Here is a 26,454-nt window from a genome sequence, read left to right as displayed (position 1 = left end):
AGGGCACCTCTCCAATTTTTATGTCCATCTTTACCTTTTTGTCCCTATTAAATGTTGGAAAAATTATTAAGTATTGGAGTATTTTATTTTTAAAATGTGTATATTTAATAAGGGTAAAGTTGAAAACTTATTAAATTTTTAGATAGAGTGAATGAGGTATAAGGTTTTTCTTGATTTTGGTGATATATGTTGGAAGTAACTAATAAATATGATTGGAGGGAGTACCTATTACATAAGAAGTTTCCAAAGCGGCATGAAAGAACACAGTCTAAGAAGTCCACCAGGAAAGCCTGAATCATATAATAGTACAAGTCATCAGTTGTAGAGACTAGAGAGACCAGAAACAGAGCCAGAAAACAAAGCATCAAATGCAGGAAGATTTGCGTAAAAAGCCACACACGGTAACGGTATACTTACTGAAGAGAACTCAAAAGCAAAAGGATATGTCCGCAGCAGTTGTGAAACACAATCCACCCACTGAAAAGAGAAACATATATAAAGCTCACCTACTTAAGCAATAAGAGAAAAATATAGAACACGAGGATAAGCATTCTGACTATGGTTAGAGCAGCATAACAACCAACAACATATAGAGAACTTCTGTTGTGTTATAGAATTTACATTGGAAATATTTGGTAAAAAAAAAAAAAAAGAATTTACATTGGAAAGAGAGAAAGAGAGGGAAAATGAGATAATATCCTATCTAAATCCTACTAATATAAACATAATATCTATTTAAAATCCAAATAAATCCCAATAATTAACAATTAGAAAATCTAACCAAATCTTATCTAAATTCATAATTATGTAAAATGTTGACATTTTAGCTCTCAGTGTCATTAATGTAAAGTTACAGATAGAAACCACCTACTGTTTAAGATAGTTAAAATTTAAAGAGCATTAATATCATGACTAATTAATCAGACATATAGAACTACTAAATCATCGGTTAAATAAAAAAAGATATACTAAATTAAAACTAATCACCGTAGTTTAAATTTGACAAATCTTGTTGTAGGTGTTGGGGGGTAACCGCTTTGCTGGCAGTAAAATATTTAAAACCTGTGAACTGTCTTTGTAACTATTAAGATATTAGTATTTAATATGTAGATATGAATAATCATAGGAATATTATTCCATAATTATGATAGGATATTATTATGTCATTATAGGTCATTATGAGCCATAAATATTAAGGCTCCTTCCTCTTGCAGATATTCATGCACTCAGAATGATCCATACAGGTATCAGAGCCAGAGCGGAACAGAGTTTTTTTGAGTTACAGTGCAAGTGTGAGGGGGTGAGTGAATGCGATGTCCATGGTAGGCTGAGGGACGAATTTCAGAGTAAGTTTTTGTACTCAAAACCACTTCTATTCTCGTGACTCACTTCATAAATATTTTTCTATACACCAAGGGCATTCTAACGGATGTATTATTTTGAGCAGCAGAGCAAATTTAAGGATTAGGGCTTGGGGTAACTATTGAGATCTAACTATTAAGATAATAAATACAGCAGAAAACAGACTACATCCTAACAAACATTAACTCAATAATAAACAATTCCTAATAGAGATATTTATAAATAATATCTCTTAATTATCTAGAACAGAAAATAAAATTACATCTCTTAAAGATATGTTAACAAAACGATACAATACTTTATCCACTTTCACCCACAATCCCACAATATATGGTACTCTATCACCTTTTAGCCCTAGTTTTCCTAGTTACCATCACTGTTCCTAATTTTCATGTATCACATGTTTCATAGTTTCGTTTATAAGCATTGGTTGTATATTTTACATTTAATCATATGAATCAAGAAAATTTCTCTCACCATATCTCTCTTAGTTTCAATGCATTTCTCAACTGAGTTCTGTTGATTCATCGATAGATATTATATAATGAGGACAATTATCCCAAACCTAACCAAATCAGCCAATGTCTAAGTGTTACAAGGGAAAATTGAGCATGTCTTGTGTGCATCCGTGTGTGTAATGCATCGGCTACTTTTCCTTTTGATGGAAAAATTAGGCACAACCTTCAAAATGTCACCAAGATAAAACCTCAGTGTCAGCCAGCTTGTTTTGGGTTTGATCTAAGGCATATAAAATTTCTTGCAATAATAGTGATGTGAATACTTGGTGAAAAGTTACAGGGTTAAATTTAATATCAAACAATAAAAGAATATCCAGTTAAGAAATTATAATTCAGAAGTAAAACATAAAAACAAAAATAGACTGAAAATTTAAGGTGAGAGACTTATTGGGAAATAAACATGTAATAAAGAATACATAACCTACTTGATTAAAAGTGAAAAACAATGCAGATTAAATGCAACCAATACAGAATATACAAGGCGCACACACACCTGCAGAAAAATTGGAGAGTAGTTGTTCGAAGTTTGTGCGTGAGAGGTTGGAGGTTGGGAACTCAATGCTCCTGATGACTGACGCATGGGTGATGATGGGTGATTTCCAGGAGATTGCCAAGACAACTCAGGTGTGTTGCCACTTCCACTGACTGATGGCATTCCCACACGATCTGAGAATGGATGACCAAACGCTAACCAGTCTTTTTCGACAAGTGCCTGCATATGGAAGAAAATAGGAAAGCACAATCAAAACAGCAAGGCCGTAGATACAGTTAACACGTAATATAGATATAGTGATGGAGAACAAAAGACTAATCCTAGGAGTAGGAAATTAATTTAAGACCCTTTAATGCCTAATAATTATTACTTTATTTTGAGTAATTGGATCTGGGTTACAATAGTAGTCCCAGTGATGCAAACCCCAAATGAATAGCTCCTTGGAACTCACAGCTAATCTTAAAATACAATAGCTTTTCAGAGAAAAAAACTGTATTTTCATTAATCTGAAGAGAATGATACATTTCTATGTATACAGAGAGGAAAAACCTAGAAAATAAGGGCTAACAAAAGCTAATGAAAGCTAATAAATGCTAATAAAGTTATACAAATATTTACAATAGAAGTAAAGATATCCAACCCTTCCCCTCAAGTTGGATCATAAATATTGATCATGTGCAAATTGTCTATATATCAAATCTTATCTCACTAGATAGGGTCGGCTATATAGATTACATGATACTATTGTGCTCTATTACCAACCAAGCTTTTAAGAATATTATTAAGTAAGAGGTCACATTCAACAATTTTCATGTGTTCTCTTTAATCTTCCCCTGCCCCTCTTTATTTGGCTCCAGGCTATCCGTTCTACTCTCCTCACCGATACTTTCCATGGCCTTCTCTAAATGTATCCAAACCATCTCAAACAATTTTTTTACCATTTTTCCCACAATAGGTGCTACGCCAACTTTTTCTCGTGTAATACTCATTTCGTATTTTAGCTTTTTGTGTATGCCTGCATATCTATCTCAACATTCTCACATCTACTGCTCCAATTTTTTACTTCTTTTATCCCTATAAAGCCCAACATTAACTAATATATCACATGGCTAGTCTTATAACAGTTCGATTGAACTTCTTTTTAAGTTTATTAGGTACCTTTCTATCACAAATAACTCCTTTAATCTTTCTCCAATTACACTACCCAGTTTGCATCCTATGTGCAATGTTCCCATCAATTTTTCCATCATAATTGCTCCCAAATATCTGAACTTTTTCACTTGAGGCATGACTCGACCTCCCAATCTCACTTCCAAATTACCACTAATTGATCTCTTATCAAAATTGCAATGCAAATATTCCTTCTTACTTCTATTCAGGCGAAAACCGTTCAACTCCAAAGTCTTCCTGCATAACTTAAGTTTGTAATTAATTTCTTCTCTTGACTCCACAATAAGAACTATATCATTCACAAAAAGCATGAAATTAGGGGATTCCTCTTAAATATGCTCAATCAAAATGTCTAAGACTAGATCAAATAGACAAGGGCTTAAAGATAATTCTTAATATGGTCCAATGCTTATAGAAAAATCCTTTATCTCACCGCCAGATGTTTTTATACTAGTTGTTCCCCCTCATAGATATCTTGTATATCTTTAATATAAGAAACCCAAACTCCTTTCTTTTCCAAGACATTCATCAAACATTTTCTCTTGGAAGTCCCTTAGTGAACGCATCAACAACTTGCTTCTTCAAAAGAGCATATATATTAGACACATTATTCCACTTTCAATCTTTTCCTTGATAAAGTCTGTCTACTTCTACATGTTTAGTTCTATCATGCTGAACTAGGTTATGATATATACTTGTGCCTGGCTTGCCATTAGAATAGACCTTAATAAGTACTTCAACACCAATTTATAGTTCTTTGAGAAGTATTTGTAACCACAAGCCCTCACATATTTCATGCACAATGACTCTAAACTCAACTTTTGCCACACTCCTAGACACCACATTTTGTTTCTTGCCTCTCCAAGTTAATTACTATGTTGTCTCAAAGGTACAATACCCAAATGTAGATCTTTTATCCTTTTGAGGCGCCCGACCAATCAAAGTCAGTAAATATTTCTATATTGGGTTGTTCACTTCTTTTGAAAAATAAGCCCTTTCTTGGGGTACCTTTTAAGTATGTCAAAATTCTGAACACAACTCATAAGTGGATTACCTAGGGAGAAAGCATATGTTGACTTACAAAGCTTACAGCGAAGGCAATATCTGGTCTTGTATGTGACAAGTATACCAATTTTCCCATTGAAATCTGATATCTCTCCTTGTCAACTAGTTGGCCTTTATCCTCCTCTTCATCTTCTTCTTCCTCATCCTTGCCTTCATCTACCTTCTTTTTTACTGCAAAGGGAGTAGCTTCCAATTTCTACCAAGAGATCAAGGACATATTCCATCTATGAGATTCATATTCCTTTCTTTGACCTAACTGCTTCCATACGTAGAAAATTGCACATTTGATCTAAATCTTCCACTTCAAATTCAGAGACCAAGACTTTCTTGGTTCTCTCAAACTTTCAAATTCCATCACTAGTTAAGATGATATCTTTCACATTTACAATTAATATGGACTTTTTTCCTTCCTTTTGTCTAACAAACAATGTATGATCCAGCTAGCCCTACTTATAGTGCTCCTTTTTTAGAACTTTTGAGAATCTATCAAACCATGCTCTGGGAGATCACTTTAGTCCATAAAGAGATTTCTTTAGCTTGCAAACCTCATTGCTTTTGCCCCAGTTTTCAAACCCAGGAGGAAGGAACATAAACAATTTCTCTTCAAAATCACCATTGAGGAGAGCATTCTTCATGTTTAATTAATGAAGTGGCCAATCAAAATTTGCATCTAATGATAAAAGGACTCTGTAGTAAGCTTTGCAACCAAGGCATATGTCTCAGTGTAGTCTATGCCATAGGTTTGAATAAACCCTTTTGCAACACGATATTTATATTTTTTAAGAGTCCTATCAGCATTATACTTAAGCGTAAAGACCCATTTGCATCCTCCAAGTTTCTTTCTTCATGGAAAATCAACTACTTCCTAGGTATTGTTCTTTTCCATAGCTTTCATTTCCTCCATGGCTGCACTCCTCCACTCAGGTGGTGCAAGGGCTTCTTGAATATTATTAGGGATCTTAGTTGTGTCAAGGTTAGTGGTGGAGGCATGAAAAGATGCTGACAGCATTATATGAAACAAACCTTGACATGACGATTCACCAACCTATTCAGGAATTTGTTAAGAAGGATCAGGATTAGATTCTTTTGAAGCCACCATTAGTTCTGACTCCTTTGGTACTTCAAGGCCAAGGTGCTCACTTATAGGACTTATGCCTTTGTGAGAAAACCAACAAATCTTTATCTTTTTATTCCTTTACATCTCTCCCTGTTTTTGAGTTTTCTTCTACAACTGGCACAAGAGATGATAATGACAAATGAGGAGTTGATAGAGAAGATGAAGGTGAAAACTTTGGTAGTGGTGACCGTAATGGTGGTATTAATGCTTCTAATGGTATAGCCCATGGCTCAAAAAGCACCCATTCTCCATTAGGTTCTTGCCGCCAAGTCTAAGATTCACCTATGTTCTCCCCTTGTATTGAAGAATTGGGATAGAAAGGAGTACACAAATGTGTGCTTTGAGAGGTCAAAGAATTTGTATTCCTTTAGAGTGGGATCATCTATGAAGGTAAGATCCATTTTTTTCTTTTTTTTATGTATACAAGATGGTTTCCACAAGTCACTAGGGATATTAGGATTAAGAATCAAAATATATATTGTATTTATTGTAGGATATTGGGGCTGATTAAATTCTTATTAGGCAGATCAATATATATCTTCTATCGTTATTGTTCTTTATTTCTTTGTCTTCTACATATGATTACAAATAAAAAAGACAGTAGCTTAGTACATTCAATAACTACTCAAATCTCTCTTAATTTCACAAGGTAGCTAACATTTTATTTTCTCTTCAAATATTTTAAGGATTGAATTACAATTCATTTTCCCTGTGTATCTATTTGAGCTAGGGATTCAATAAAATTCAGAAGCTAAGGGAACACACAACATGTCTCTAGCTATTCGTAAAATAAACAAGCAATAATAAGCATTTACCTGAAACCCTTTGAATGTCCGATAGTAGGGATCAAGCAACAAACTAGCAAGTGAAACCAACTGAGTTGTTCTATCCCATCCATCACTGGAGAATTGAAACAAATAAGATATTAAATACTGAATCAACTTTCTTGAGAAATCTACGACTCATACAAGGGAAGTGATATCGATAATTCTCACAAATAAGTAAGGTTGTCAAAGCACAAAGATGATTTGAGGGGCATATGACATCCTTCATCTATATCTTAGAAACTTGTTATTACCCAGAAATCTTGTACTTATTTCCAACCATATCTTTAAGAGCTATCATCCAATTAGGAACGTCTTCCATATTGAGATTTTGCCAAATTATCATAATAATTAGAGGGGCTGCCAGTGTGTGCGCGTGTCAGCATTTCCATTCATCATATTTCTCTTTTCCAACCATAATTTTAAGCAAACTTGAAAACCACGTTGGGTATGCATTGAAAGACAAAGGTTTACTTCATATTTTTAAACAGATGAAAAAGTGCCCATGATAAGCACCTGCAATGTGCAAGCACAGAAGCCTTTTCAACAGCAACACGAGCAGCAATCCAAGCTGAACCAGCCAAGACATTTTGAATGTGCAGTAACCATCCGCTGTCCCCAAGTGTTGATACTGAAGCAGACATGCCACTTAATAATCCTCCACCCCATGTCCACCCACCATTCCTCTGTAAATAGAACCCATAAAAAAACATATTCAATAGTTTAATCCATCTCAAGATAAAGATATACAAACCTATAGTAATCAAAACAGACTTAATGAAGTTCAGTAGTTTGCCATTATCAAAGATACTATTGAAAACCCTTTCTAGCACTTCTCATAGAACATTAACTTTTAGAATGATCAGGTGCTTGACAATATAAGAAAACTTCCATGACTGATCATGGACCAGGGAGTTCATTACTTGCCCAAAAGCTAATATTTGGCCAAGAAGTAATCTCCATTGAATTGGGATTTAGAGGGCAGCCAGGGATCTAACCCAAAACATAGTTTGGAATGGGGATTGGATTGTTGGCATTAGATAGGATATAGACTAAATAATTTTAATATACAATAGTAGGGTCAAACTCTTGATTTCCAAGCCACACTAATTCCACGTCAAAAATCAGTCCTCCTGAAAGTTGAGGCTACTGAGTGGATTTTAAATTTATTTAGAAAGCATGTTAGAGATCAATTTGAATTTTTTTTGGACTTGCGAGGAACCATCTTCAAGAAAAAGGTACTACATGTATAAATATCTTAAATTATAGTACATTGTATTTACCAGTGCTTCTTGTTATCACCCACCGTAGATGATATACATTATGAATATTTTCTCGTCATTTTGAATGTTTCTTAGATATTTTCTTATGTCAACATATGTATTAGGGATACAATAGTTACTAGAGAAATAAGTTATGACATTGAGTCATGTCATCCAAATATACACTCCCTGTATACACAGCACAATATTTAAAAAAGATATTACCTATTTCTTTTCCTCTTTCTACTTTTCCTACCAATATTAGCATCAGACAAAATATTGAGCGGAAAAAATTCTGATCACTTATTCTCCTGGTTACAAGAGTATTTATAAAAAAGAAGTCAGCAAGGATAATAAATGCTAGAGAATTAGTAACTGACAACTACTAAATGCTACACTATTTACACAATATTTACATCATTTTAACACTCCTCGTCAAGCTGGTGATTGGATAGTATCCATTCCCAGCTTGGAGACTAAGCACTAAATTTGGATTCTTACAGGATCAAATTCTGCATTTACTCCTACAGGATACTAAAAAATCCGCTCCTTTCCAACAAAGCATTTCATAGTAATACATTAGTAATGACCTAACTCTTGCCATAAACTCTTCATAAGAGTAGAGAATTGAATGATGATTTATTTCCCTGCTTAATGCTGGAAATTTTGGTTTTGATCTCATAAATCTAAGCTGCATCTGTTACTTTTGAGCATGTCTGATGCCGAGTGTCCCAAATTTCCTTAGTTGAAGATAGAAATAAACATGTATGACTCACTTTGGAAATCACCAAGTTCCACAACCAAGACATAACTAATGAGTCTTCTCCATCCCAAGCATCAAACGTTGGATCTCCTGGCTTAGAACCCATTCCAAGTAAATGACTAAGTTTTCCACATCCATTCTAAAAAAGTGCAAACATACAGAGACCAACTTATCGTTCAACTTATAATCTTTTGGAATACTTTGCAGGTCTCCTGAAGCAGTAATGGTGGAAGACACAGCATTGTCAGAGGTATTTTTTGTAACATTGCTGGAACAAAGAGAGATGAGGACTCTGAGCAGAACGAAGTTGACTGGTGATGGAAAGAAGTCTAGATGCACAGTCAAGCACTGACGCAAGGATTCTGGTCAGAAAAAGATGGGAGGTGCATGGAGACGCATGACTCGCCAGAAAAGGTGCAAGCAACTAAAGCTCTACTACCATGATAAAATATTGAGAGGAAAACTTTTTGATGTATTTATACAAAAGAAGTAGGCAAAGATAATAAATGCTAGAGAATTAACCCTTAACCAACTACTAAATACCACACTAATTACACAATATATACATCATTACAATAGTATCAAAACAGAAGAAAATAATTTCAGTCCTAGTATAGAAGCCTGGCACTAATACCAATATATGAAAAGAAGAGAAAACAAGAACAGGAAATATCAGGCTTGTTTGGTTTTGTTGCCATTTTTTGTTTTTAAAAGTTATTTTGTAAACCGACTTTTAAAGGTTGTTTTTCAAAACAAAACAAAAAGAAAAGCTGTTTGATTATATTAATCTAACAACATTTGTAGGGTTAAGGAATTGGCCAATAGTGATGGTCAACAGTGGTTAATAATAGTGGCCTATGATAGTGGTTGACCATAGCTGAAAGTAATTTACAATAGTCAAATACAATGTGTTCTAAAAAAAAAAGAATGAAAATAGCTTAGATTTTTCCATTTTTTGTTTTTAAAAACAAAAATGGAGAATGGCTTTAAAAACATTTAAATCCGAAACAAGTACCCAAACAAGTTTTTTATTTTTAAGACCAAAAAACAGTTTTTACCAACGAAAATCAAGTAGGCACATTGTATCTGACAATTGTGGTGTGTATATGAGGAGTGTGTATCAACCCAACTCCAACAATAAACTTTATCCTACTAGGTGAAGTTGACTACATAGATTGTATGATGCCATTGTGTTCTATCAATAACCAAACCTTTGGAAATATTATTAAATGAAGAATGTTGTGATGTCATAAAACATAATTTATTCACTGAATATAAGTAGGTTTTATAGATACAAACTCTCAAACATCTTGAGAGGATTCTACCATGATCTAGGAATAATAAAGACCAAATAATATATCAGAATCAGAACTCAATAGAAAGGGGAAAAAAGCAACAGGTAGGGAGCAAAAAACCCCAGTACAAGAATTAGGGTAAGAACATATGCAGGCCAGGCCATCACCTTTGATTCCATTTTCTCCTTGATGAAGTACCTCTAAATATCCACACTTTGAGTTCAGTCATGATGAATTTACTTTTCAGTCTCCACCCTTGGACTTCATCAAACAAAGAATCTAAACCAAGAAGATATTTGAAGATTCTCCTTTCTTCTTTATTGTGGCACTGCAGCACTTGATTTATGTGGATCAGAGGTCAAGCTGCTGCCATTGAATAACCAGATAAGTGCAGTATTGTGTAACAGAGGGAACCTAATATGAAGGATAGATGAGAATCAGAAGGACCAGAGAGAAGAACAGTTAGCGAGAGGGAGGGGGGAGGATAGAGAACAAGGGAATCTAATTGCACTTCTCATTAATGACAAAAAGTAACAACAACAGTCAATAGACCAAGTATTTATAGAGTTTCAGTCCTAACAGTCACTGGCAGCAAGGTTCCCTGTCACTTTATTTTAACATATCAATAACCCCCTGCAATACAACCCTAGCCCTCAAGGGATGGGAATAGGAAAATTTGGAAACTGCAACTGAAAATTGAATTGTGACATCCAAGGAGCTTTTTCATCAGGAATTCCTTTCCATTAAACCAAAATTTCAGTGATAATCCTCCCTTTCTGTCATCCAACCCTTTTATTCAGTATCCTCATAGGAGTTAAGGTTGTCGGAGCATCTGGCCAATCATTTGGGAGATGTCTCTGCTTAACAGATGGGTATGAACATAGTTTAAGTAGTGACACATGGAAGGTAGAGTGAATTCTAGACTCAAGGGGTAAATCTAGCTTGTAGGCAACTTTGACAACTCTATATGGTCCAAAATATCTTGGTACTAGCTTCTGAATGCTTCTAGAGGCTGCAGAGATCTCTCTATACGGGTGTAGCTTCAAAAAAACTCACTACCACTTTAAATTCACAATCAAATCACTTTAAGTCAGCTTTTCGCTTCATTTGATTGGCTTCCCTGTTCAGATGGTGCTTCAGTACAGCAACTAAGCACTCTCTAGCCTTAACTTTTGTCCATCATTTCTGCTATCGCTTATCGAGCTAAATAAGGTGTATAAATAAAGGGCTTCTGACTTTCTAACCCCAAAGCAATTCATATGGAGTTGCCTTTGTTGAAGTATGAAATCTAGTGTTCTACCACCACTCATCTAGTTATAACCACTTGCTTCATTCGTAAGGATTTTTCTAATAGGCAACGATTTAACACTTCAAACTAACCATCCATTTGAGGGTAGTAGGAAGTACGCTTTTGCTCAATCTTAATCACCTTCAAAAATTCCTTCCAAAAGTTGCTTATGAACACTAGATCCCTATAATTAGTAACATCCACAGGTGCCTTGATCTAGACTGGACAAGTGTGGCTATTGAGAACAGATGTGAGAGAGATAAAAGATGGGATAATTTGCTCTTCAATCCACAATGACCCAAATTACATCTTTTTGGCCAGATTTTGGTAAACCTTCAATAAAGTCCATTGTTACACTCTCCCAAACCTTACTTCAAACTAGTAGTGGCTGCAATAATCCAGGAGTTGCTACTATTTCATATTTATAGTGGGCATAAGCGTCACAATTCTTATTAAAATCCTGTATATCTTTGTTCATTTTCTTCCACCAAAACCAACTCTTAATTTTTTGGTATGTGGCTTGTGTTCTTGAGTGTCCACCTTGAGGACTAGTATGCAACCACTGAAGCAACTACTATTGCAATGCTGCATCATTCCCAATCACCAATTTGCCATTTCTTCTTAAAATTTTTCCATCACACGTGCACTACCCTATGCTACCTCCTTGCTTCTATAACTCAGAAATTACTGCTGTTAAGTCAGCATCATTTCTTTCTCCATCTTTCAATTTTATCTCAGGAGAAGTGGTGTCAAGAGCCATTTGTAATAATTGTGGCCCATGTAATCTTGATCATTGCCCTTTTTGTAACATGTTCCATGGCCATATCCAATCAACTTGGCTATGTAGTACATTTGGATGGAAGTTCCCAATTTCTGCCCCAAGTACATACATCAAACTCTGTTGGCCTGTTCTGATAATGAATTTACTTTCTCTCTAAGCCTTCCCATAGATAGACAGCTTTAAGTGTCAAGGTGATAAAGCTTTGCTGAAAAAAGCTATGGACTATACTTGTTGCATTAAAACAGCACCATCTGATTACCCAGGCCTTCAGCTTTCAAGCCAAACCTGAACAGGGTCATGGTTGCTTTGATACCATGAAGAATTTTGTGATGCCATAAAAGATAATTTATTCACTGAATAGAAGTATGTTTTATGGATACAAACTCTCAAACATCTTGAGAAGATTCTGCCAAAATACTGGGAATAATAAAGACCAAAAAATAAATAAGAATCAGATCTGAATAGAAAGGGGGAGAAAAAAAAGAGCGACAGGTAGGGAATAACACACCTAAGTACAGGAAAATAGCCAACTTTAACCAAACCTTTTGGCATATCATAACTAATTTCCCCATGTCCTCATTGCATCCTTAATACACGTGCTGACATAAGAAAATAGCCAACAAAAACTTCAAAATGACAACAAAAGGTTCATAACCTATATCAGTAGATGTCTTAAATTCAGCACCCTGCACCATCATTCAAATCTGCCACTCTTCAGAGTTGCTGACTATGGTATTGAGCTAATTACCACAAGAATCACATCAATTTGTTAACTCTTTTGGCAAAAAAACTTCTAGCAAAGCTGATTGTAATATAAAACATTCACAATGAAGATTCTTCCCTCAATTTCTTCAAAAAAAAAAAAACCAAAAAAAAAAAAGAAAGAGTAAATTGCACTGTTCAACTCAAAAGCTTGGTTAAATAAAATCTGATATCTCTTTTGTTTAAAGGAGTACCATCTAATACCCTTGACATGTGATCTATATTACAAATAACTGAGTCTTTATATGATTTATAGGCTCACCGAAAAAGATGACATTCCATCTGATGATGCTTTGCCATAAGTATCTAAGTACTCTCTGAGTCTAGCAAAGCTATCTCTCATTGCATGGATGTTGTCTATCCCAAAATAGACTACCTGAGAATGTAAAGCATAAATTGAAGCATTTAGAAATTAGAATAACATGATAACATAATCACCAAAAGAAACCAATTGAGCACAATAAGAACTTTCCACAGACCTCACATTGAAAGTAATTTGATGATGACTCTGAACCACCCCCCATGGCCACATTAGCTAATGCATTTTTCCTTGGTCTCGCGTCAGCAATGTATAGCTTCCTAAAATGGGAAAAAAATACAAACCAACTTAACCACAAAATCATATAAGCAACCACCTGAGGTAAATATATAGTGTACTGCAGTTATTTAGTGAATTAGTGATATATTATAGAAAAGTGATTAAGGATAAAAAGAAATTTTGATTTATGGAGAAAGAATTTCTAATTTGAAAATATTGATGCATCAATATTTGATATGGTCATGGACTCCAAGATATTTACTATCACATATAACGCTGATGCTTTATATTTATGCGGCAAAGAACAGCATATATTCATATTGCAAGTCTATAATATAGCATGGTAAAACATGTGAAAGAGAAGCTACAATCTTACCTCCGTGAACCATCATCCAGTTTGTTGCAAAGTGCAGCCACAAGCTTTTCATCTGTGTTGCTGCAAGCAATAACAGGAAAGTAAAAACTTCTCTAGTTTTACCCCCTTCCTTAAAAATACTAAGAGGATAAAGTTGATTGAGTAGTGTACATTACCTTCTCATATTCATCATAAGACCAACTAAGGGTTGTGATGAACGAGCAAGGACTGCACCAGTACCTATAGTTCATCAGCCAAATTAGAGCATAAAGGAAGTGATCTATTAAATTTCAATACTACAAAAAGAATGAAAAGGGGATAAGAACACAATGAGAGGAATAGAATAAATAACATCTATGAAAAAAAAAAACGTATTTCTCATATACCAGGATCACACCATGAAACTACAGGCAGCCGGCATCTTGCTCGAAAAGTGGAAGCCTGAACCACTTCATCATCACTAGCAATGGGACAATGCAAAGATATCAAATAAATGGATTTGTCGATTGAATTTTATTTAAGCAAAGACTAATTGGAAAAGGAAGAAAATTTGAACCTCAATAAATTACCTAATGCTCTTTGGAATAATCAATGCAAATGGATAAGTTTGACACATGGTATAGTTGGAATTCACACTACTTATTCTCCACAAGGCATTGGACAAGGTAAAGGACCCATTTCTGATCATATCAATTGATCCACGATAAGATCCTTTCCCAAGAAGCCGAAAATACTCATCCAGTAAACGAACTTTTGGGTTTGTGTTCCTTAAACTAGAAGGCCTTGATACAAAAGGATAGAGATCCCAAAGTCTCGCAGGCTTTGTCAATCTCAGTAATGTTTCAAATATTGCCCGTCTCTGTAAATTAACAACCAACATAAGATCCCACACTAAATAGAAGATATGAAGAGCAACCACATAAATGGTTGTTTCTTTACAACAAGACAATAACATTCTCACTGGCTTACAACAATGTCAAAATACAAACTTCCTTGACTTTTTCTTCAGATATCATATAATTTTGAATACTTCAAAAACCACAATAAGAATCCTATACAGAGAAGAAAAATATGAGAATTACTGATTATTTAAGCAAACATTAACCAAAAACAAAGTGCTCCTTACCCTCAAATAAACCACCCATCACAACATAAAAAAAATTATTAAAGAAAAAACAGGACTCCATCTCCACATCAAATACAATAGCTACTAAATATCTTGTTACAACTCATCAATCACCACTTCAATGCCCTTAAGCTTCTAAGCGAACTCATATGATTGCTTTTATTAATATCTTTTAACACGCCCCTCGCACAAGAGCCCAAAGTGCTTTTTAGAGTGAACAAGGTGCAAGCCAGCCTTGACTTGAACAGAGAGGCAGGAAGGATTAATGCTTCTCACTGATGGGCAATTTGGAAAATCTTCATCTAGGCGCAAGAGATTTTAGTTAAATTTATAGTTTGCGTTGTTAATTTTATGTTTTAGTAATTAATTTTATCTTAAAACTCAGGTATTATTTTGTGTTGTTTTAAATTCATTTTTATTTTCTTTTTTAAGTTTAAGCTAATTTAGTCATTGTATTTGAGGCTCCATAAATAGCCCTCCGACATAACTTCTTAAAAAGAACCATTGTCTATTAGTTTTCTTTCAATAATAATAAAAAAAAAGGTATTACTAAAATAAATTACTTAATCAAGCTACATTATCTTACAAAATATTTCTCTATTGAGGGAGGAAAAAAAGACGGCAAGTTAAAGCACACTAAGGGTATTGGAAATGTTTCAAAGTTGATTAATTTATTAATTAAGCTAAATTATCTTGTAAATGATATGTGGCATATTCTCTTTCATGTCATATATTTCCCATATTGCAATAAAAAGAATTACAATAAACAAGACATAAAAAGAGAACCAAGCTTTTTTACTATTTATAAATGAACTGTTTCTGGAAAACTAAATTGAATGCTTGTATTTAAGTACTTCCATTTTATGAAATAAAATTAATTCTATGATAGATCAGGTAAAATTTTCCTGAAACAAAAACAAACTAAGAAATGGAAGGAAAATTACATATTTGCACTGTTCATGAGAGAATAAAGTGTGTCAAAAATTGCAAGTGCCATGAAAAGGTTAACTGTTTAAACGATATGGAAAAACAATCATAGATAAAAAGTCTAATAAAATTTTAATCCAATATTTTATAATAATTTTAAAAAAGTCATGCCAAACATATCAAATAACAACAATAGACGTTATATTTTATGGGTGAAAGAACTTTATTTTCTAGTACCAAACAATACATTGAGATAGTGCCATTACCTATGACCAATAATTGTTTGAATACTAAAATATAACATAAATTTATATTTTTTTTACTAAGAAATTAAATTTAGATTAAAAAATGTTTTAGGAGAAATTTTAAAATATTAAAAATGTCATTCGGATTTAATTTTTGAATTTATATAAATTAAACATATAATTTGAAAAAGGAATGATATAACTTTTAGTCCCTTAAATTTGGGAAAGTTGTTGATTTGGTCCCTCAAGTTTAATTTCTATCATTTTATTCCTTAACGTTTCATAAACTTATCTAGGCAGTCCTTGAACTTATCAGAGAAATTAACACCGTTAAATTATGCTAACGTAGCTAACAGAACACTGATATTGCAGCCATGTAGATTAATAATGTGGGAAGCAAGAAAAGTCACGTAGATTAAATTAGGAACTATGAAATAGTAAAATCAATAAGACCTCAGTAATTAAGACTCCCAAACGTAAGGTACTAACAATTGCATTATCCCTTTAAAAAAATAAGAGAAATATTAGAAATCTTTTAAGTTTTACAATGCTTTCAATGACCAATTCAACTTACAAGAATAAACTGTTAACAGAAACTCAGGTATAGCTTTATTATAATCTGTAACAAATACAAAAGCCAAAATTACTCTCGTTGTTAATATTACCTGTTTTGTACGAGATCTGAAACCAAAAACTATAATTCTCATATCCTTTCCTGCATAAAAAAAAAAAAAGGAAATACAAGTAATCGAGCAGTGCTCCAAGGCCCAGTTAAGCAATTAAGAAAATGCTGACACCCCAATCACAAAGCATTTAATGGTTCAACAGCCTATGGTGAAGGAAACAGATCAACAGTGCTGTTGATAAAGATAACAATTAAAAAACTAGATTCCATATTCCATTTTAACATCTATATGAATTATGAACTCAAGAAAAAGATAGTAAAACCCATTTAGAATTATCATTTTCACCACTGAATTTAAAGACTACTATAAAAAATTCCTATATAAAAATTTCATTTCTACAGAAAAAATTGAGGATAGCATATTCTTCAAAAGAAAAACTCAAAATTAATAAAAATAAAAATAAAAATAAAACATAATTTATAAATTTGCTAAACAATGTGGCAAAATGAAGAACTTCTCATTGATTTATTTAAACTCGCTGTACATGGGGATCATATATACACAAGTCAAGAGGTATGAAAAAACTAAACCTAACTCATCTCCCTATAATAAAGAAAAATTATTTATAATAAATGCTAAATCTGATTTGCCACAAACAACATTCAGAGAAAAATATCTTCGAATTCTCCTCAATATTGGTCAGGGAAATATCCTTTAGGAACACCATGGAGGAACCATCTGGAAAATTGTAGTAACAGACTACTTCAAATAAATACCGCAAATAACATCAAGAACATTAAACCATGATTTTTCCTTAACCTATGAAATTATTGGGTAAAAACAGCACCGAATTAAAAGTACATACCAGTTCTCATTATAGAAAACATAATAATCATTCAAAGTAAAACTTAAATGACCTTCTCTTCAGCATAAAAGCAGTTTGTGCGCTTTTCTCTTAAATTTTCTTTTAATAAGAAAATAAAGAAAAGCTTGACACGAAACATCAAACAATTATATCAAAGATAAGGCTGCTGTTGCACATTCTCTATATCATATGAATCTTGGCCAGAAATTTGGGCCAGTCTCTGCCATCCCAGCAGTGATAACAACTGGGATGGTAATAGACAGGCCCTGCCACTCTTCCCAGGAGAAGAGAGAAATTAAAAGAGAGTTTCTAAAGAATTCATGGCATGCAGCACTGTGCCGATTGCTGAAAATTTCTTGCAATACTATCAATCAAGACAAAGTTATTTAAAAGCTTACCAATGACCTGGAGCAATCTTTGTGATGGTGTTTTGTCCAACTGACGAAGAGTAGATTGAGTCTTCACAGCCTAAATTGGCAAAGAGCAATAGATAATAAATATTACACAGTAACAAATTTAATGGGTTTACAACACAATGTCATAAATGTATTTCAAGTTTTACAAGATTAATTGATGAAACTCTGCGATTTCTATATGATTTATAATATAAAAGCTGAGTATCTATGTTACAAAAGTGAAACACTGAGGGAAAACGCAAGAAATTGCAGCAAAAGCACACTCTCCTAGGAAGATAAAGTAGCAGAAGACAATTCAAACTATTCCTCACATATTGAGCTGCAAGACACTCCACACTAAGTTTCAGCCTGAATCACGAAACCCTATGCAACATTATAAAACTCATTCTCCTCTCATGTCGTTTTGCCATTGATCTCTATCACTATTGGATCCTTGTTATGACAAAAGGGAAAATCGTATTTGTGGTTTTATACATTTTTTTATAGCTTTCAGGTATAACTGATTACTCTTTCTTGTACATTTGTGTAGATGCTTCTCGGTACAAGTGTCTATATATCATTTGTAACTGTTTTATATTAATGAGATGTATATTCAGCTCATTCAGGTCCGTAAATAGTAGAATCATCATCACTCCCTCACAGTAATTAGCCTCATTAGTCTTGTCAGAATAGGTAATATTATTAGTATCATAGGGCGCACAAGTATACTAGTAGGAAGTCAATGGTTGTACAGGGTAGGCTATACTGATAGGCTATGGTTAGCTAATGGGACTCAACCAGAAAATGCAATATTAAATGCAGAAAATACAGTGACAGAATTAAATGAGAAGGGAAAATCCTGAGGTTTTGATATTAATACAACAACAATAACAACAACAAGCCTTTATCCCACTAGGTGGGGTCGGCTACATGAATTGCAAGGCGCCATTGTGCTCTATCATTTATCAAGCTTTTAGAAATATTATTAATAAAGAGATCGCGTTCAACAACTTCCAAGAGTGTTCTCTTAGGTCTTCCTCTACCCCTCTTAATCAGACTCAAAGTTATATGTTTCACTCTTCTCACTGGTGCCTCCCTTGGTCCTCTTTGTACATGCCCAGCCCATCTCAACTGATTTTCTACCATTTTTTTCTCAATAGGTGCTACCCTCACTTTTTCGCGTACGTGCTAATTTCGAATTTTATCTTTACGTGTATGTCCGCACAGAATTGTACTAACTATAGAGGGATTAAACTCATAAGCCACACAATGAAATTATGGGAGAAAGAAATTGAGCACAGGTTGAGATTGGAGACAAGTATTTCTGAGAATCAATTTGGTTTTATGCCAGGTAGATCAACTATAGAGGCAATTTATCTACTAAGGGGATTAATGGAAAAGTATCGTTGTAAATATAAAGATCTACACATGGTTTTTATTGATTTGGAAAAAACTTATGACCGTATACCAAGAGAAGTGCTTTGGAAAGCGTTGGAAAAAAAAGGAGTACGGATTGCTTATATTAAAGCCATACAAGATATGTATGAGGGGGTAAAAACTAGTATAAGAACACCTAGTGGTCAAACAAAGGATTTTCCTATAAAAATTGGATTACATCAGGGATCATCTCTGAGTCCTTATTTGTTCAACTTGATTTTAAATGTTTTGACGGAACATATTCAAGAGGAAATCCCGAAATGTATGCTCTTCGCGGATGATATAGTTCTTATAGCAGAGACAAGAGAAAAGGTTAATTGTAAACTTGAGTTATGGAGGAGGACATTGGAGTCGAAAGGTTTTCGTCTGAGTAGAAGTAAGACGGAATATTTATATTGTAAATTTGGTAAAGGAATATTCGACAATAATTTGGAAGTGAAATTGGGAGATCAAATTATACCTCAAGTGGAAAAGTTTAGATATTTGGGAGCCATTATTTAAAATGATGACGAAATCAGTGGAGATATTTCATATAGAATTCAAGCTGGGTGGTTTAATTGGAGAAAAGCTAAAGGAGTTATTTGTGACCGTAAGGTGCCTAATAAACTTAAAGGAAAGTTTTATCGCACTGCTATTAGACTGGCAATGTTATATAGTAGTGAATGCTGGGCTCTAACGGAACAACAAGAGCATAAAGTTGGAGTAGCAGAGATGAGAATGTTATGATGGATGTGCGGACATACACGTAAAGATAAAATTCGAAATGAGCATGTACGCGAAAAAGTGAGGGTGGCACCTATTGAGGAAAAAATGGTAGAAAATCGGTTGAGATGGTTTGGGCATGTACAAAGAAGACCAAAGGAGGCACCAGTGAGAAGAGCGGAACATATAACTTTGAGTCCGATTAAGAGCGGTAGAGGAAGGCCTAAGAGAACACTCTTGAAAGTTGTTGAACGCGATCTCTTAATTAATAATATTCCTAAAAGCTTGATAAATGATAGAGCACAATGGCGTCTTGCAATCCATGTAGACGACCCCACCTAGTGGGATAAAGGCTTGTTGTTGTTGTTGTTGTTGTTGTTGTGTATGTCCGCACATTCATCGTAACATTCTCATCTCTGCTACTCCAACTTTATGCTCTTGCTGTCCCGTTAGAGCCCAACATTCACTACTATATAACATTGCCGGTCTAATAGCAGTGCGATAAAACTTTCCTTTTAGTTTATTAGGCACCTTACGGTCGCAAATAACTCATTTAGCTTTTCTCCAATTAAACCACCCAGTTTGAATTCTATATATCTCCACTGATTTCGCCATCATTTTGAATAATGGCTCCCAAATATCTAAACTTTTCCACTTGAGGTATAATTTGATCTCTCAATTTCACTTCCAAATTATTGTCAAATAGTCTCTTACTAAATTTACAATATAAATATTCTGTTTTACTCCTACTCAGACGGAAATCTTTCGACTCCAATGTCCTCCTCCATAACTCAAGTTTGCAATTAACCTCTTCTCTTGTCTCTGCTATACGAACTATATCATCCGCAAAGAGTATACATTTGGAAATTTCCCCTTGAATATGCTCCGTCAAAACATTTAGGATCAAGTTGAATAGATAAAGACTTAGAGATAATCCCTGATGTAGTCCAATCTTTATAGAAAAATCCTTTGTTTGACCACTAGGTGTTCTTATACTAGTTTTTACCCCCTCATACATATCTTGTATGGTTTTAATATAAGCAATCCGTACTCCCTTTTTTCTCAATGCTTTCCAAAGCACTTCTCTTGGTATACGGTCATAAGCTTTTTCCAAATCAATAAAAACTATGTGTAAATCTTTATCTTTGCAACAATACTTTTCCATTAATCCCCTTAGTAGATAAATCGCCTCTGTAGTTGATCTACCTGGCATAAAACCAAACTGATTCTCAGAAATACTTGTCTCCAATCTCAACCTGTGCTCAATTATTTTCTCCCACAATTTCATTGTGTGGCTCATGAGTTTAATCCCTCTATAGTTAGTACAATTTTGGACATCTCCTTTATTTTTATAAATAGGAATTAATGTACTTCTCCTCCACTCATCAGGCATTTCTTGAACCGTAAGATCGCATTAAATAACTTAGTTAACCATCTCATCCCTTCTTCACCTAAACATTTCCATGCTTCGATAGATATACAATCAGGTCCATTGGCTTTACCATTTGCCATTTTCTTAAGAGCTTCCTTTACCTCCTTATCACGTATTATTCGATAGAATGATAAATTTTGTTCTCCTTCACCAGTTACTAAATCCTCCAAGTTACTAGATGAACCCTCTCCATCATTGAAAAGTTTGGAACAGTAAGTCTCCCATCTATTTTTAATTTTATCATCTGTAACTAAAATTCTTCCCTCTTCATCTTTAATGCACCTTACCTGTTCTAGATCCCTTGATTTTCTTTCCCTACTCTTGGTAATTTCATAAATGTTTCGTTCTCCTTCCTTCGTCTCAAGGCTCTTATAAAATTCCTCAAAAGCTTTAGAACGAGCTTTACCCACAGCTCTCTTAGTTTCCTTCTTAGCCATATGGTATCTCTCCCAATTTTTCTCATTGTTACACAAATGTATAGCTTTAGAACAGATCTTCTTATACTTGATTTTGTCCTGTACATTATTATTCCACTACCAAGACTCCTTATTTCTCGAACCAGAACCTTTTGATTCTCTCAAAACTACTTTTGCAACCTCCTGTATCTTTTTAGCCATATCCTTCCACATGATGTTAGCACTTCCCTGAGATTCCCAAATTCCTTTGTCCAAAAGATTTCGCTTAAAAATATCTTGCTTCTCACCATTTAATTGCCACCACCTAATCCTTGGTGCTACTACTTGTCGACGCTTTTGGATTTTACTCATAATACACACATCAAGGACTAGGATTCTATATTGTGTCATTACAGCATCTCCGGGGATCACCTTGCAATTTTTACAAAATCTTCTATCTGTGTTCCTAACCAAAAGAAAATCAATCTGTGAACTTGAGGCTCCACTTTTGTAAGTGATGAGATGCTTATCTCTCTTCTTGAAACAAGTGTTGGCAATCTTAAAATCATATGCCAATGAAAAATCAAGAAGAGTTTGTCCTTCATTGTTTAGCTCTCCAAAACCAAAACCACCATGCACCCCCGTATACTGACCAACCTCCTTCCCAACATGCCCATTAAAGTCTCCTCCAATAAAAATTTTTTCACTCTGTGGTATGTGTCAAATCAACCCCTCCAGATCCTCCCAAAATAATTTCTTAAGACTGGCTTCTGTCCTGACTTGCGGCGCATAAGTGCTAACAATATTAACAGTCTCACGTCTAATTATCATTTTTAAGGAAATAATTTTGTCTCCAATTCTGCTAACTTCTACAATATTCTTCTTCCACTCCTTATCCATAATGATGTCTACTCCATTGCGTGCGCTTACTTTTCTTGTATACCAAAATTTGAAACCTTGAATATCCTTAGCTTCTTCTCCACGCCATTTTGTTTCTTGCAGACAAAGGATATTGATTTTCCTTTGAATCATAACCCCTACAACCTCTACAAATTTACAATTCAATGTCCCAACATTTCAAGTACCAAATCTAATTTTGCTCTCATGGACTAACCTCTTTAGCCGCGTGTGACCAGAATGACGCAGTAGCCCTTACTCATTTAACACTACATCCGGGCGCCGATGCAGCGGCTAACTCACTTATCACTGTACTCGAACCATGCAGCGCGTTACTTACGAGCAACGACCTAGCATTAACATTATAACATCTATTGTCCATGTTCATGATAGATTCAACAAAGTTTTATATTAGCTATTGATGGCCTAACACAACCCTCCTCCTTTACCCAAGCTTGGGACCGGTTATAAACATAGGCGGAGTTGAGGTTTTGATATTAATGAACCAAAAAAAAAAAGCCAAATCAGCATTACAATGACACTCACTAATTCTGGCCAAAACCCTATCTCCCCTTAATATCAAAATATAGCAATAACAGAACCATAACACACAGTGGTCTCACAGCTTCCCGCATTCAAGAGGCCAGGCTCTCCTCATGATTCCATTACAAAAGATATGCCAGCCAAAAACAAAGCAAAAGACTGCTAATACTCATAGTAAGGTTTACAAATAGCCCCTACTACTCAATAGATTCTAAACATAACATAGGATCATAATTTACTGTTCTTTACAGCCAGGAACTGAACGATAATCATCTTGACCAGTCAAAGCTTTTCCATTTAAGCCATTCTTCCTGTCTAACCTCCTCTTATAAGTGTGAGTAAATTACGGGCTCTATTATTACCCTCCCCTAAAAACTTCAACTTGTCCTCAAGGGGAAAGGCTGGAAATTGGTTTCTAATCAGATCAGCATCTTCCCAAGAATTCTCAAACTCAGGAAAATCTTGCCATTTAACTCACACCTCTTGCCATCCATTTAAAAGCTTGTGAACCCTTCTATTATCTTGAGGTTGCACCTGTAATTCGAATTCAAGAGAAAGTATTGGAGGAATGGTAGGATTTACCACAGCAGAATGGACAGATTGCTCGAGCTCAGAAACATGAAACACCATATGTGAGCAGTAGGTGGAAGTTTCAGTCTATGAGCCACTGATCCAACCTTCTCAAGAACCTTGAAAGGACCATAAAAATGCAGGCAAAGCTTTTTGCTGATCTTCATAGCCAAAGGTTTCATCCTATAAGGTCAGAGTTTCACATAGACAAGATCTCCAACGTCAAAATGCACATCTCTGCAATGCTTGTCCGGTTGCTCCTTCATTTTGCTTTGAGCCTTAGCTAAATTGCCCCTTAAAAACAAAATGATCTGATTTCGAACTTGAATCTGTTCATTCACACCTTCTATAGCAAAAGGTTCACCACTAAGCTTAAAAAATGTAAAGGAGTCCCTACCATACACTTCTTTAAAGGGTGTCTTGCCAACAGTACCATGATATGAAGTATTATACCAATATTCATCCCAAGATAACCATTTAGCCTATGGAGTAAGCTTTTCATTGGCAAAGCAATGCCAATAAGCCTCCAAGCTCTTGTTTAGCACCTCAATTTGTCTATTGGATTGCGGATGGTAGGATGAGCTAAGTCAAAGTTGAGTTCTATCCTGTTTGAACAATTTTTGCCATAAGTCGCTAATGAAAACCCTATTTCAATCTGAAACTATGGTTTTAGGGAAACCACGCAACTTCACAACCTTTGTTATCTTTTCAGCAACATCCTTTGAAGTAAAAGGGTGAGCAAGAGGGGAAAAATGAGCATATTTTGTAAGTCCATTCACAGCTACTAGTATGGTATCATACCTCTTTGATTCGGGAAGCCTGGTGATGAAATCCATGCCAATATCTTCCCAAACACTTTGTGGAATAGTTAATGGTTGTACCAGGCCAGCGGGAGACAAAACTTGATGCTTATTCTTTTGGTACACCTTCCAACTCACCACATATTGCTAGAGATCTCTTTTCATTCCTTCCAATACACCACATTGGACAGCCTCTTGTAGGGGTGTAAATAGCCCAAATGCCCCCCCTCTTGGAGAGTCATGGTATTCCTTGAGTAATAAGGGAATCTTGGTGGAATCTTTTGGAAGAACTAACCTCTCTTTATAGTGTAGACAGCCATGTACTAAGCTGTAACCTTCCACCCCTTTTTTATCAAGGATGAGTTGCTGCAGAATTTCACTCAATTTCAGATCTGCTTGGACCACTTTCTCCCATACTTCCGCATCATTATACTGCCATAAGAAAAATCCCATTAATTCCAGCGATTCTTCTTGTCTGGATAGAGCATCAACAGCCCCATTCTCTTTACCAGGATTATACACAATTTCAAATTTGAATCCCATTAATTTAGAAACCCATTTTTTCTGGCTTTCTTCAACTACTCTTTGCTCCAGCAAGTATTTCAAGGCCTTTTGATCAGTATGAATGATGAATTTATGGCCCCAAAGATAATGTTGCTCCTTCTTGACTACCATAACAATAGCCATGAGCTCTCTTTCATAAATAAAGCATTGTTGAGCCCTATTGAGAGTTTTTGGCTAAAATAAGCCACAGGTCAGTTTTGCTGCATCTAGCTGCCCCTACAACAATACCAGAGGCATCAGTTTCTAACTCAAAAGGGATGGTAAAATCGGGCATTGCAAGCACTGGTAGCATAGTCATGGCTATTTTAAGCTATTCAAAAGCCTTTTCTACTTTCGGTGACCACTTAAAGAAATCCATTTTGAGTAAATCAGTGAGAGGACTAGCAATCTTCCCATAATTCTTGACAAATCAATAGTAGTACCAGGTCAGCCTGAGGAATCCCCTCAAGGATTTCACATTCTTAGACTTTAGCCATATCACCATGCTTTCTATCTTGGCCGGATCTACTTGAAGCCCTTCCTTTGCTATGAGATGACCTAGATATTCAATCTTTGGTTGTTCGAAACTGCATTTCTTTAAGTTAATCACAAGCTAGTTTTCTCTCAAAATAGAAAATACAATCTCCAGATATTTCAAATGTGATGTTAGGTCACCGCTATATGTAAGAATATCATGGAAAAATGCTAACACAAACTTGCATAAGTATTCTCTAAATACCTCATTCATCAAAGACTGGAAGGTTGAGGGAGCGTTAGTTAATCCAAAGGGCATCACCTTAAAATCATAATGTCCCTTATGTATTTTAATGTTGTTTTATGCTCATCCCTAACATTTATCCGAATCTAATAGTGCCCAGACTTCAAATCCAACTTGAAAAAAATTGTGGCTCCCTTCAATTCATCCAATAACTCATCAATGGCTAGAATAAGAAATTTATCTGGAACGGTAATTTTGTTCAAAGCACTGTAGTCCACACAAAACCTCCAACTTCCATCTTTTTTCTTCACCACCAATACCAAGCTTGAGTAAGGGTTGTTGCTTGGTTGAATAATTTCAGCTTTCAATATACGTTTTACCATATTTTTTATTTAACTCTTCTGCAAATAAGGGTACCGGTAGGGTCTAATGTTCAGTGTTTGTTCTCCCGACTTAATAACAATAGCATGATCATTGGAATGAGGTGGAGGTAGGCTTTCGTGAACTTGGCAGGTCATAGGGAATTTCTCTAATAATTCTTGAATTTCTAGGCTCATAATTGTATGCCTTCATTGCCACCTATCAATCCATTATAGTCAATTAGAAACCCTTCTCCTTTCTTTCCCACATATCAAATCAA

General features: G+C 34.9%; 1 protein-coding gene across 7 annotated transcripts in view; it reads right to left on the bottom strand.

Moving 5' to 3' along the window:
• LOC129292684 (phosphatidylinositol-3-phosphatase myotubularin-1-like) overlaps nucleotides 1-26,454 on the bottom strand; it is a 42,744-nt gene that overhangs the window by 2,594 nt on the left and 13,696 nt on the right. For all 7 annotated transcript variants that reach the window (XR_008588942.1, XR_008588943.1, XR_008588944.1 and 4 more), the window contains 13 exons: nucleotides 17,781-17,850; nucleotides 16,557-16,606; nucleotides 14,163-14,452; nucleotides 13,980-14,053; nucleotides 13,770-13,833; nucleotides 13,615-13,674; nucleotides 13,180-13,279; nucleotides 12,963-13,076; nucleotides 7,066-7,235; nucleotides 6,541-6,625; nucleotides 2,374-2,592; nucleotides 418-477; nucleotides 226-290 (listed from right to left, as the gene is read on the bottom strand). Coding sequence is in view for 3 of the 7 variants with exons in the window: in XM_054930283.1 (XP_054786258.1) it covers nucleotides 226-290; nucleotides 418-477; nucleotides 2,374-2,592; nucleotides 6,541-6,625; nucleotides 7,066-7,235; nucleotides 12,963-13,076; nucleotides 13,180-13,279; nucleotides 13,615-13,674; nucleotides 13,770-13,833; nucleotides 13,980-14,053; nucleotides 14,163-14,452; nucleotides 16,557-16,606; nucleotides 17,781-17,850 (1,421 nt within the window). In the remaining 4 variants the exon portion in view is untranslated. The remainder of the gene's footprint in view (nucleotides 1-225; nucleotides 291-417; nucleotides 478-2,373; nucleotides 2,593-6,540; nucleotides 6,626-7,065; nucleotides 7,236-12,962; nucleotides 13,077-13,179; nucleotides 13,280-13,614; nucleotides 13,675-13,769; nucleotides 13,834-13,979; nucleotides 14,054-14,162; nucleotides 14,453-16,556; nucleotides 16,607-17,780; nucleotides 17,851-26,454) is intronic.

Source organism: Prosopis cineraria, unplaced genomic scaffold (genome assembly GCF_029017545.1).
Source record: "Prosopis cineraria cultivar Desert tree isolate PC_DT_omini unplaced genomic scaffold, ASM2901754v1 PC14, whole genome shotgun sequence".
Classification (NCBI taxonomy): Eukaryota; Viridiplantae; Streptophyta; class Magnoliopsida; order Fabales; family Fabaceae; genus Prosopis; species Prosopis cineraria.
Note: the sequence above shows the minus strand (reverse complement) of the source record. Positions and strands in the feature narration are given on the sequence as shown.